The following is a 14,136-nucleotide window of genomic DNA, read 5'->3' as shown; positions in this document are numbered from 1 at the left end:
AAGAAAAACAAAGCAGCCCCTGTCCTTTTATTTTAAACATCAAGTCAGTCAGATGGTTTAACTTTAAAATTCTGATGTTACACAGTTTTTCCTGTCTTTTTGGTGTCACTTCAGGATATCTAGCATATTTTTTCAATTGTATACGATTAAAAATTAAAAGATTTTACTTTTTAGTGATGCAAAAGTCTCTTTATTTATCTCTTTCAACACCACTATGACTAGATCTCTTCTCTTAACAAACTTCCCATCGATGTGATGGTCACTACTTTAAACTGACAGTAAAATATAGTCTTGGTTTTCAAAGGCTTTCCTTTATAAACGTAGTTATGAACCATCATTAGGAGACTGTTAAAAATCTAAACATTAATATAAAAATAGTGCTTCTCAAACGTTATTTACAAAAGTAGATTAATGACAGTAAATTGGAAAAAGTAGATCAAAACTAAATCTTTTTCACAGAAGTCAGTGGATCTTCCACTTTGGCCGCCAGGTGGTGCCCGAGTCCCACGAATGATAAGGAAAGCTTCAAGAGCACAGTTTCATTTTCTTCCTACAGTTTTGCAGGAATTCATGTTGACATCTTTTTGTTATTATTATTATTATTATTATTATTATTTCGATTGGAGCATTTTTTGTTCATGTTTTTGTAGTAAAAAAAACGCTTGTTTGCTTTTTTATTTTTCCTTTTTCATAATCATGATTTTCAAGGAAGACATGTTCAATAAAGTGGAAAAAATAGCTGATGCGCTTAAATTATTGATGGCTTCCAGTGTTGCTGGAAGGAGTAGGAAAGGAAGGGGATGGGAGTGTATGTGTGTGTGTGTGTGTGGGTGGGAGGGGGGGTCCACTTATTTGGTTTCCATAGCACCGCCCTCCAGAGAGCTACAGCTTTCTTCTTTCAGCCCCTGATTGATTCATTTTTTGTAATCTTTATTATACATAATACTAAGATTATTATTTCTTTGTTTTAAGCTGGGTGTTCAAGCAAAAATATGTTTTGTTGAAAGCGTTGTTTTCACGTGGATTTAGCTGCAAACTAAAGATTTTCTTATCTGGTATTATGTAGATCTTTCAACCCAATATTTTTTGAATGTGGTCTCGCGCGCTTGAACTGGGTCCTGCGTGCTCTCAGCAGCTGGACAGATGTTGGTCGCGGCGCTGCTGTCGCTGACCTCGGTGCTGAACGACGTCAGATCAACCTGCGCTCACCACAGGAGACACGAGACAGCCTCACTCCCACTTTGATTTATTCAAGCTACTTCAAACAGAACCTTTACATCCAAATCCGTGACTTCATTGTTTTGACTTTTTTTTTAAATTAATTTCTCCTTTAGTGGTGCTGAGGCTCCCTTTGTGTTTTGGTTTCCAGCTCTGACAGAGTAGACGCTCGCTGTTTCCGTCGTCATGGCACTTGCTGGCGCGGTTACTTTACGCCAGGCGGCAGATGAGCTGGATGAAGGCGCGCACCTCGATTGATTCACCTTTTCTTGTGAGAAGGTGTTTGTGCTTTTTTTTCGGCGGTGAAAATCGTCCTCCTGCGGCTGGATCGCTGCCTCGCTGGGCTGCATTGGTTTTCTAAGTTGGTGTGTTGCTTTGGATAGTCGCTGCAGTCGGCCATCCTGCGCTGTAACATGACGCTGAGGCAGTAAAATAGAGATATACGTTTAGAAAAACAGGCCACCACACAGAAACTGGATATGGAATCCATGAAGACTAAAGCCACGGCGGGGGTCAAGGAATTCGCGGGGAAGACCCTGGGCCATTTGTACAGGTGAGGTACAGCATGATGTGTCCGTTTCTATTTATAAATGACTTATTCAATTCTTTATTTTTATACCGGAATATAGGCATAAGCAGCTCCTCAGGCCGCACAAAAACGTGTTTATAAAAAAAACCAACATGGGTTTGTAGTCACGCCTCTGACTAAGGACAAAATTATGCAATCAGGGGTGCGTGCGTGTGCGCGCGTGAGCAGCGTTTGCAGGGGTTTGCATGCCAACGGAGCCCGCGGTGCAGGGGCCTGAACACGAATCTTATTGGCAGGCAGGTTACACAGGAGGACGCGCGGGTCACGCACGGATTTTTGGGGGGGAATCCATTCACACTTTCTTTAGGTTTTGATGTTAGGACGCACGTGGCCTGCTGCGCCACGACCGACCTTCACGCCGTCTGGCATGTCAGGCTCAAACCACGACTTGCATCGTTTCAATTATGGCCTTGATTTGAGCCCCCTCCCCTCCCCCCATTTTTGATAACATGGTCTGTGGGCTTTATTTTTTTTTTAATTCACAATCTTTTTACGTACATATGGATTGATCTCATGTTTCCAGTATTTTTCTTATGTGTGTATTTCTGCATAAATTCGAGAGCTATGCTTTATTTTTATTATTTCAAATAAATGCCTATGCCATCTTTTTATGCAGGTTTTTGGTTGTTTTTTCTTTATTTCGTTAATCGTCCGAAAAATGCTGCAATTTTTGTTAAACTTTTCATTAAAAACATTTTTTTCTATCTAATTGATTTAAAAAAAAATCTTCATCGGATTACATTGACAAGTAAACACCTTCAAATTGAATAAAGGTGATTTTTGTCTACAGGGGTTAGGCAGAGGGTTTGAGGAAAGCCCGCAGACGGATGTCTGCAGGCTGTAACTCTGTGTTCCTGAATGCTAATGAGATGAGAGGGAAAGTTAGCGCGCTGCTGCAATGCGGTACAGTCAGGGACATGTTGGTCTCTTCTGAGCTGCTCAGACTCAGTTTTGATGCTAGATTTTTATTTTCCACTCCAATATTATTTTTGTCAAACCGCTTTTGGAATTCCACACCAATCAGAGAACGATTAGAAATGTTTTTCTCTCTTTTTTGGTCATTTTTTTTAACCTAAAATATATTATTTTTTAATGTAAATCCATATGATAAAAGCAGCTTTAAATGTCTCACTTCTCTCTGTGATTTAAAGAACTGCTTCATTTGTTTTAATGGTTACATAGCAAGTATGGGGCCCCCACAGCACGCCACCTCACATTAGAATGCACACTAAAAAATAAAATCCTAAACATTATCGTCTTTTCTTGTTTGAATGAGACTCGACCCCCGTTTTTCTGTCATCTGGCTGTTTTTAGGGGGATAGAAAGAAGGCAGAAAACTGGGGAGGTGATCGAGCTGACAGAGGATGGGCGGCCTCGGGAGGCCGCGGAGAAGAAGCCCCCGCTGTGCGACTGCAGCTGCTTCGGTCTGCCCCGCCGCTACATCATCGCCATCATGAGCGGCATGGGCTTCTGCATCTCCTTCGGAATCCGATGTAACCTGGGCGTGGCCATAGTGGGCATGGTCAACAACAGCACCATCCACCAGAATGGCAAGATCATCATCAAAGAGGTGTGGCAACGGCTGGCGCGCGCTTTTACGCACTGATATTTCAACATCCTTACAAGCCCCTCCATTTATATGTATACATATATATATAAACATGTTGGAAACATTTTAAACCCCTCCGCATCTTTTAATTGCCCATTTCACTTTTTTTTTTAGGGATTACGGTTCTTTACTGGGCAATTTTGACACGACTGTCATCAAATAATACATTTTTGAAAGCAGATCTTTTTTTAACAAATTCATCAAGCATTGGTTAGATTGTAAAGATTTATTTCTTAAATGCTTATTCATGTATGCGTCTAAGCTTATATTTCTGTAACATCAGAGATAAGGCAAAATTACGCATTAGTTGTTGACATTCCTAAAACGAATCGGACTATTCTTATTTCTGTTTCATATAATTCACTGAAGAAATCAAGTGTGATTGTTTTCAGTTTCTTTCTCCGTCTATTGGCCTCCAAAAATAAATGGTGGCGGTTAAATTACCATTTTAATCACAAGGAAAATGTTTGGGTCAAAAGATAAACCTCTGCACAGATGGTTTTGGTTATAATATGTTTAATCGTATTTGTATTTTATTAATAACTCAATTTTTTGCGCAAATTAAGAAAGCCAAGTTCAACTGGGATCCAGAGACGGTAGGAATGATCCACGGCTCGTTTTTCTGGGGCTACATCGTGACACAAATCCCTGGAGGATATATCTGCTCGAGGCTTGCAGCAAACAGGTGAGCAGCATCATTTTGTTCCTGCTTTAAGAAGGATCATGGTTGCTAGTATTGTCAACGGAGCAGCTGAATTCATGCCTTCTTTCTATATTTGTTACAACAATGAACAAAACAAATAAAAAACAAAAACGCTGGCGCGCGGAGGAGCAGCGGTAAAACACAAATCCTGATCAGCAGAGCTGCAGACGGGGAGTTTCTCCCGGCGCTGCTGGAGAGGGCAGAGCTGGCAGAATTGGCAGAGCTGGCAGGCCTTCAGCTCTCGGCACAAGGCTTTCTGCAACCTGTTAATGAGCTTCCTGGGGGCAAGTCGGATCTAATCTGCCCCCCCTCTCTAGGGGCATGGATACCAGACTAGGTCTAGTCGCCAAAGGCGTTCAACCTCATCAGCACCGCCTGTGCGTCACTCGGTGTGATTATGGCAGCGCAGAGGTTATGAATATGACAAAGCAATTTTTTATAGGTTGAACAGACGCAATCACTGTTAATTATTGAACCTGTTTGACGAAAAACAACGAGCACAACCTGATTCAACACTGACTGTCTTAGATCCTAAGAATTTAAACAGACCAATTTCATAAATTCAAAATAAGATTTTCCGTTAAAAGAAAAGTGGAACGACGTTTTCCCCTCTTTTTTTTCTTTTCTTTTTTAATCGAAAACGAAGATGGCGGGAGGAAGTGGCAGACATGAAAATATGACTGTGGTTTTGGCCTACATTCATTCTCTTGTTTTAGACTCTATCTGAAAACAAAAGCAGAGCCTCCAGAATTAGATGCAAACCTGCAAAGTCATAAATACTGTTTCTTTTTTTTTTAATCCTAAACTGTGCAGGATGGAAGGATTGTGCTTTTTAAATACCGCATGAAGAAAACAAAAATACTGAAAACGAATGTCCTTCCTCTTTTGACGAGAAAAATAAAAAAAACTATATCAGTTCCAAATGTGAAAAAAGCGAATAGCCATTAATGTGGGAGGTGTTGCTAAGCGACACACATGGATGTGATTCCAAATGCTGCTTAAATATTTATTTGTGAGCACGTCCGAACGCGCTGTACTCCGAAGGGCTTTACATGGGATATATTTAAAAAATAAGGTTAACAGAAAGATAATACAGCATTCCCTTTTTAAGAGTTTTATTTAAATAAAACAGTCTGCCTCACTCTAGGTCATGAGTCTATTTCCCTCAAAATAATCATTCACGTGTCCATCAATGCAGTTTAATGAACATTTTCATCATATTTTCAGGGTATTTGGGGCAGCTATCGTCCTGACCTCCACTCTCAACATGTTCATTCCTTCGGCTGCCAGAGTCCACTATGGATGTGTCATTTTTGTGAGGATCTTACAGGGATTGGTTGAGGTAAAATCATCTTTGCATCCCAATAAAAATAATATCCATAATACCGCCCCCCCTCCAAAAAAAAGGCACCACTACAGCAACAGAAGGCAAAGAACAACAGTATCCATGCATTAGATATTCAGCCAGATGAAATGTGAGAGGGGCTTTATTGATCCAGTCTACCACAGTTTGTTTTTGTATGGCAGTCCAGCTCATTCTGCTTTGCTGTCACACTGTGTACACTGAATGGAAAACAACAGAGGGATTGTGTACCACTGAATGAAAAAAAAGGCTGTAATGCACGCTGATCCTGTGAGTCACAGGCAAGCAGCCAGAAATAAGGCTGCTGTTCATCAAAGATCACCATGCTACACAATAGGTATTCGAAAATCAAAGGTAGATTTTTGTTCAAGCAAACAACGGCAATACGAAAGCAGGAGAATTTTGTCTTAACATTGTTCTGTGGTAAAGGTAAATCAGGAGTCCTCTCAACAGAACAGGAAACAAACCTGAACTGTATTTGAGGATCCAGTCCAACCTTTTTGTCTATCAAAGAGAAAATATGCAAATGGTATTCAACATTGACACAACTTACTCAAATCAGTGCCTGATGAACATTTAACACTCGCAAGCCTTTGTACTCCTGCAGAACAGCTCATCCACCATTCCATTTGTTCATGTAATTAAAGGGGTGAGCGTGCTAATTTGTGTTTGCTTATACTTTAGCCTCATGCATAACTAGGTCGTCCAGATTGACACAGTAAAACTTAAGAGAAACTGAAATGCAGCCTTAAAATAAAGTCTAGAAATGAGATTTAAAAAAAAGTTAGAATAATGCATGTCTGCAGTCAGAAGATGAGAATCTGAGTTAATATATCAAAGATATAAATATTATTGTCTCTGGGGGGAATTGCTCTGTGGTATGTTTTCAGGGGGTGACCTATCCAGCCTGTCATGGTATATGGAGTAAGTGGGCACCGCCACTAGAGAGGAGCCGTCTGGCAACAATCTCATTCTGTGGTAAATCTTTACAAGTTTTCTAGATGGATGACTGTAATCTAATGTGAATGTCCTGCATGTTTACACCTTTTTGCTGCCTTTCAGGCTCGTATGCTGGTGCTGTGATTGCTATGCCTCTGGCTGGGATCCTGGTTCAGTATTCAGGATGGTCATCTGTGTTCTACGTCTACGGTGAGACCAACTGATGATGATCTGCTCATGATGAGAACGTGTGCACTCTAAAACAGGAAGTTCTAAACTGTATTTTGAGCTTGACCAAACCTTGAGAGTGTGATTGCTAGAGTACAGTGAAAGTCAAATGGATTTATCCAGGCAGACTGCATTGATTTCTTTCCCCTGTTTCTTTGGTGTCAATAAATAAGCCTCCATCTTTTCCTGGTCTGTCTGTCTGGGATTTGAGCTTTCAGGCCCTTTTGGTGACCCGCTTTGTGTTGAATGCTTTAGCAGATTTCATTTGTCTGTAATGTGTAGGATGCGTTGGCATTTTCTGGTACATCTTCTGGATTTTGGTGTCGTACGAGAGCCCCGCTGATCATCCGACCATCACTGATGAGGAGCGCTGCTACATCGAGGAGAGTATTGGAGAGAGTGCCAGGCTCTCTGGTCCTGGAGAGGTAAGAGTGGATAAATAATGCCAAGTACAAGATGGTTCTCCAATTTTTCTTGACAGCACAACAAGCACATGGCCAACAGCATCAGCTTTAGTCAGAGAAACATCGATGTGCAGCAATAGGAATATCTGTGACTACAAGCCATCCCTTTATTGTATTTCAGAAATTCAAAACCCCATGGAGAAAGTTCTTCACCTCTATGCCTGTCTATGCAATCATCGTGGCAAACTTCTGTCGGAGTTGGACCTTCTACCTGCTGCTGATCAGCCAGCCTGCGTATTTTGAGGAGGTGTTTGGCTTTGAGATAAGCAAGGTAAGTTTGCAGCACAAAGCAGGTTAGAACTCACAAACACAACAAAGTTTTTTTCATGAGACTGACTGGGACAGCGCTGACCCTGTTACTTTGAACACCCTTTTCCCGGGTTTCCTTTTTTGTTTTTTGTTTTTTGTTAATTAGGGTGAAAGACAATATGAAGCATTGAAACTCAAACCTTATTCAGGCTCAAAGCAATAGTTTCAGAAAATGTTAAAACTACAAAACGACTATCGCGTCATACAAGAACAGCAAACATGATCCGATTAGAAAGCAGAGAGTCGAATAACTGCAAACAGCAACAAAAAAGAGGAAAACTACAACACACAACTATACCTCTGTTTTAAACAAACAGATAACAGTTCAATTACAGATTAAATGTTTGGTAAAGTCAAGCCTCCACTATTTCTTCCTTAATTTGAAGCATACCTGAAAATAACTACTGTCATATCTTTTCAAAAAACCACAAAAGGCTGGTTTCAAATGAGTTCCATGTCAAAAAATTCCTAAACTAAACCAAAATAAACGTATGTACCTCTCAGGTTACAAGTTTCTGGTTAAAATAGTATTTGAGGAACCCGGAAATTCCTCTGGATCTAAATATGCAAGTGAAACAAAAGCTGGCATGAAAGACATTTGTCCTCATAGGTGTTTTCATTCGGAGTCCAGGGCTCTGAAACGTTTGTAGGTTCTAAACCCTATCACATGACTAATGTTTAACAAAATGAAACAGGTAATAGTTTGGTCTTGATGGATTGTCAGATGTCAAACACATTTATTTCTTCAAGCTATTGCCTGGACATCCCCATGTTAAAATATTGGTAGAAACTATTTTTTTTTTAAACAAACCTCTGTTGTACTTATAGAAGAGTTAGGTTGCTATCAAAAGAAACAAGTGTCTTTCATTTGGCCAGAAAATTTCATAATAAAAAAACAACAACAAAATATGAAATCATTGAATTAATAGGAAGCATATTTATGTGACGTTTCCCTACTTAGACATGTTGTTAAGCATTTTTACACACACTAACACATTTATGACATCAGCTATGCTTAATAGAGTTATTCAGTCACATTATGGATTAAAATTCTAAAGTTGCCTTTTGTACACTGAAGTGTTTTTAGAAAATCTTTCTAAAAACATGCAAACTGCTGTAATTGAACATCTCAATCCACAATCAACATTTAAAAGCCACATTTAAAAAATGCAGCTATCATTAGCCTACAGGTGAAACATTATTTTTGAAATATTATTCAAAGAAAAAATATTCTTTTTACACAACAAAATGTCAAGAATAAGCTTTTTCACTTGGTCCTTAAGGTGCAGTTAAAAGTATTAATACATTTACAACCTAAATGTGATTTGAGGCATTTTTGAAAAAAAACAACAACACTTTTTTTGGTTACAGGTCGGCTTACTGTCTGCCCTTCCTCATTTAGTGATGACTATCATTGTGCCCATTGGTGGTCAGCTGGCCGACCACCTACGCAGCAAGAACATCTTGACAACCACCACTGTAAGGAAAATCATGAACTGTGGAGGTGAGATCTAAAGTCCACACCCCTCTCCATATCTGATAGGTCTTACTCTCCACCACTTTTTGTTTTTTATCCTTGGCCTCCAGATTTCCTCATGGAGACGATGTTTGTTTTTCACGTTTGTAAAAATCTATCAGATCAATTTTCCAGTTCACAACTGGACTGTAACTGTGTATCGATTTCGTTTGCGCCACTTGTGTAATAGCGAGCTGAGAATTGCAGCCTGCTTAATTCAATTGGCACCGCATTGACCGACAGCCTGTGGTGTTTTTTTGTGTGCATGTGACCTGCTGTCTCTGTTTGCTAGGATTTGGCATGGAGGCCACTCTGCTGCTGGTGGTGGGATATTCCCACAGTAAAGGGGTGGCCATCTCCTTCCTGGTGCTGGCGGTGGGTTTCAGTGGATTTGCTATATCAGGTTGGTGTCAGTTTCTCTGTATCTGTAATATAATCTAGTTTTTGCATGTGTTGTGGTTTATCTTGGACTTTTGAGGACGAATATTTCATGGAGGAGCATTTACATTCACTTTTATGATCTTATGTCTCATAATACCTCACTGTTTTTGCTCCCTGACATTTATTTTTCTTAAATATTTGACTGCAGGCAGCAATGTCTTTTCTTCTTTCTCTCCTACAATCAATTCCGTTCTGTTTATTCTAAGCCATACAGAATGCAGACTTCTTCGACTGGGTGCAAAACCCGTTTTCTTCCTGTTGTCAAGCTCTCTCCTGGAGTGTTTAATAATTCAGTGCAAAACGTCTCAAGGGAGACACCAGGCAGGCTATGTGCAGCAGCACACAGGAACACTTACTCATTCAGCCACTCGGGGTGGGGGAGGAGGAGATTTTGTGGCGGGCTGAAGCCTATTTGGTCACTGCTTGAGCTGCTTTTATTTTCAGCTCTATGCAGCTCTTTTATTTGACGCATGGTGCTGCACTGACTCTCTTAAGAGTCAAGTTGGACAAAATGTAAGCAAGTCTCCAAAACTGTCTGCAGGACTTTGATTGTGTCACATGTTCTGCACCAGGCTTTAATGTCAACCACCTGGATATAGCTCCCCGCTACGCCAGTATCCTGATGGGCATCTCTAACGGTGTTGGGACTCTGTCTGGAATGGTGTGTCCGCTGATTGTTGGTGCAATGACGAAAAACAAGGTAATACCTTTTTAAAGCACAGACATGTCAAAAGCCTCTTATTTCACGCGAGGTCAAAGGGAGTTTAGAAAAGTCAGGACTACTTTACATTTCACTTAACTGTTTAAGTAAGCAATATTTGTGCATTTATGCAGCGGATAATGTGGGAAACGTGTAAACAATAACTTTCAAATCCTGGTTATATAATGATAATCTGAACAAGTGCAGCCTGTCTAGTTGAGTGCATCGAATCAGCATGGAAAAAGGTAATGACAAATGAATGAAAAATGTTGGATAAAATAAAGAAAGAAATCATAGCAATTTCAACACAATCAAATGCAAAAACATAAATAAAGGAAAAGATAAACTTTTTTTCATTTTTAAGGTGACATGTATGTCAGCACAGAACTTCTTAAATTTAGTTTTTCTATTAAAAAATCCCTGTAATGGTCAAATGTGTGTGATGTATTTTTCAGACTCGAGAAGAATGGCAGTACGTTTTCCTGATAGCTTCCCTGGTGCATTATGGGGGTGTGGTCTTCTACGGGATCTTTGCGTCTGGAGAGAAACAGCCTTGGGCTGACCCGGAACTGACCAGCGAGGAGAAATGCGGCTTCATCGATGAGGACGAGTTGGCTGAGGAGACTGGAGACATCACTCAGAGTTACGGTGCTTTCGGAGGTGCTGCTAAAACATACGGTGCAACCACACAGGTGAACGGCGGCTGGGCCACAGGATGGGAGAAGACGGAGGAGTATGTCCAGGAAGAGGCGCAGGGCGGGGGCTATGGATATAGGCAGGATGAGGGATCCTCTTAGAGCCAGCACACGGGGATGGCCGACTACACCCATTCCCCTAAACGTGCATCAGATTTATTCTGAATGATATCAAATCTGAGGAAAAAAACAACCAAAAAAAAAAGCCACAGTCCATTGTCATATTTGCACAAATTCAAAAAATAAGAATATATAAATAAATCGTTAAAAACTCAATGTGAGAGTAATGAAAATATTAAAAAAAAATATTTCAGATATTTGATCAATAGAAATGTAGCACATATCAAATTGGCAGTCTGTATATGTACTATTATGCATATTTAAAATAGATATATTTATTTTGAGTGCAATTGTGATTAAATGTGAACATTGTCATCATGTGTTGAGGCTTCCCAGCTACACTGAAGCCTTTAGGGTTTCAAAGAAAAGACATAAGAGCTGTCACATATGAAGCAGCAAGAGAACCATTTCGGTGTACAAATACGTCACTTCACAGCACAGTAAACAGAACTAGACACTATGTTAAGATAGACTGTACTGTATATCTCCTGATGCACTCACACTAGTGTCTTTTCAATGCACAACTTTGTAGTTTTTATTTTTCGATCACTAGCTTCTGTGTGTGAGTATGTGTGTATGTGTGTGTCCTGCTGGGACGGTGGGACCTGGTACAGATTTAACTTGTGGCACAATGACTTGCAATGTGGTTTTAACTTTGAATTTGAAGAATAAGTTTATATATAGAAGTTGTTCTCACTACTAAATTTTTTAATTTTAAGTTTTATGTTTTTGCCCACAGTCTGATCTAAGCCATGAATTCCCCTGAATATACTGCACATAATAGTCAGGCCGCTTAAACTTTTACAACTTTACGTTAAACTAAGTAGATATAATATATTTACATTTTGAACATTGTGACATGTCACAAATAGTGATGATAGATGTCCTTAAATAATATATGTGCAATGGGAAACCCAACTCAGTATGAGTGTCTTTGTAGTTTAGAGCCAAAAGTCAAATTATTATATTTTAAAGAAACAGACGAAGATAATTTAGGATAAAGTAAAAATGTTCACCGTGGGATGACTGTAAATTCAAAAGTAATATTGGCAAAGCCCCGAAATAGAACCATAAATTTAAAGTTTTTCATATTTTTATTGATTTCACAACTTTAATTGACTTTTAGTCAATACAAAGTGTTTTGTGTGTACAATTAAGACAGTAAAATGGTGTTTTACACACTTAAAATAGGATTTGTTTTGTCTTTTATCAAGTATTTCATGATAACCGCAGGTATAGTTTGATGAAATTTGAAGGGAAAAAAATCCACTGGTTGCTAAAAAAATGTGTTTCTTTTCAGTGTACTACCTTTTCCCGTTACTCTTTAGATGTGCACTAAAACACAGAACTTTGAGCTTTTGACTAAAATGTCACAAATCATTATAGAAGTTATAAACATTCCTAATCAAGTATTTGATACTTGTTTACATTTAGATGCAGTTTACATAAAGTTCACCCAAAAAAAATGATGCTTTGTTGCAGTTGAAGCCAGTTTAGGTGAAGTTTGCATTTGTAGAAATGATGCTTTTTTGGTTTTGCCAGTGTAGACCGTAAGGAAAATATATTCTGTGAATCATGAATTAGCTTCTGCTAGTAACAATCACGAGATGGAAAGCGACACAGACGAAACAATTCATGCTTTACTTCACATTGCAGATCTGATGAGGAGAAAATTAAATTCATTTAGTCTTTAAATTGTAGTGGGTCCGTGTCATCACTTCACCTTGTAAATGTGTCTGGATGTGTATTTATGCATGGAACAAAGTGAGGTTAGTGTTAGGTCTTTTTTATTCCCATTTTTTACCTGTTCTTTCCAATATTTTTTCTTTTTTCTTTCAGAAACTGTTACTTATGCTTAAATTTCTTTGCACAATAACCAAAAGTGAGAAGCAGTTTGTGGGCTTTTAGCTGGAAATCTAATGTTTCAAAGAAAACCATCAGCATTGAGGTCCACACAAGAGAAACCTGCAGTGGGCAGTCGATACCAAACATGACTCAGTGTACAAAGCAATAAATCCATAGTAACAGTTCTGGTCAAGTGTCAAGAACAGTCTTTTGGGTTTTTCTTTTTAATCATTTGTTTAGAAGTCGTGTTTTTGTGAAAACAAAATGTAGAAAATAAATAATTGTAAAGAAAATAGGAACATAAATGTATGAAAATATAGTAACTCGAGTCCAACACAAATGTCTTTGACATGACATGTCGGGGAGTTTGTGGTTGGGCTGCTCACCCGATGAGAATGATACTAAGAGTCCTGCCAGAGAGGCGGCCGCTCTTCTTTTTCTAAGTTTTTGCTTTGGTGTGGTCCACACTGATTGTACGCTATTGACCCTCCTATGTCTGTCTTTCTCTTTCACTCCTCATTTAGCTGAATTTGTGTCTTTGATTCAGTGGCAGGACCCCCATCGCTCTTCCTGTACCTGCTTCCCCTTGTACAGCCCCCCTCCAGCTCTCTCACTGTCACAATATTCATTGACATTATGGATGAAACCTTAACAAAGCGATTCAGAAAAACTGAAAAACGTGCAACTTGAAATAGTGAGAAGTTTCCTGTTTTTGTGCCTCTGAAGTTGCAGTGTGATTCTATGGCTTCTGTTGCTGTGTAAAGTGAGAGGTTTGTTGATGTCAAAATGAAATACTCTATATCCTTTTTTGATATAAAAAAAACTTAAAACAAGTCTGTGTTTGTTATGTGTACTTTTTAATAGGAAAGGAAAACTGTAAGCACAGTCACTGATACTTTTTTAAACATTGAAATATTCTTTTCTTCTGCGCTTGTTTGCAAATTGGAAAACAAAAGTCACTGAAATTTGTGTTATTGATGATGCCTTAATCCCCTCTTGTGGAATCTGTGCATCCTGTTAGCTGCTAAATTTTGAATAAATTGATTTATTATGAACAACAAGGCATTCACTGTAAAACCACATGTGAACATCTTTCAAATGTATTTTACAGATACAAAAAAACAACTTTAGAGCATGAATTAAGAGATGCTGCAAACAAAACAATTAAAAAAAAATTCTGTTTTCTGCAAAAAAGCATAAAAGCACAAGAAAAAAATATCAGTCAATTGTTTGATTCCTGTGGAAATTTCAGGAAAAGGAAACTGAGCGGCTCATGCAAGGCCACGGAAAGTGCAAAACTAATGGCTGCCCTCCTCCTTCAATGGCTGAAATCAATAGGGTAAGTCCCCGGAGTTTGGCTGGACCTATTGACTGATCTAACCTCTAAATGGACATGA

General features: G+C 39.0%; 1 protein-coding gene across 1 annotated transcript; it reads left to right on the top strand.

The window, feature by feature from the left end:
- Positions 1-867: 867 nt before the first annotated feature.
- LOC101166288 (vesicular glutamate transporter 2.1) lies at positions 868-13,572 on the top strand. Its single transcript, XM_004067032.2, has 12 exons — positions 868-1,771; positions 3,122-3,377; positions 3,983-4,101; positions 5,347-5,461; positions 6,373-6,460; positions 6,545-6,631; positions 6,932-7,074; positions 7,235-7,384; positions 8,794-8,926; positions 9,231-9,341; positions 9,952-10,079; positions 10,535-13,572. The coding sequence occupies exons 1-12, from the start codon at positions 1,698-1,700 to the stop codon at positions 10,874-10,876; spliced, it is 1,746 nt and encodes a 581-aa protein (XP_004067080.1). The 5' UTR covers positions 868-1,697; the 3' UTR covers positions 10,877-13,572.
- The last annotated feature ends 564 nt before the right edge of the window (positions 13,573-14,136 follow it).

This window comes from Oryzias latipes, chromosome 3 (genome assembly GCF_002234675.1).
Source record: "Oryzias latipes chromosome 3, ASM223467v1".
In the NCBI taxonomy this organism is placed as follows: domain Eukaryota; kingdom Metazoa; phylum Chordata; class Actinopteri; order Beloniformes; family Adrianichthyidae; genus Oryzias; species Oryzias latipes.
Note: the sequence above shows the minus strand (reverse complement) of the source record. Positions and strands in the feature narration are given on the sequence as shown.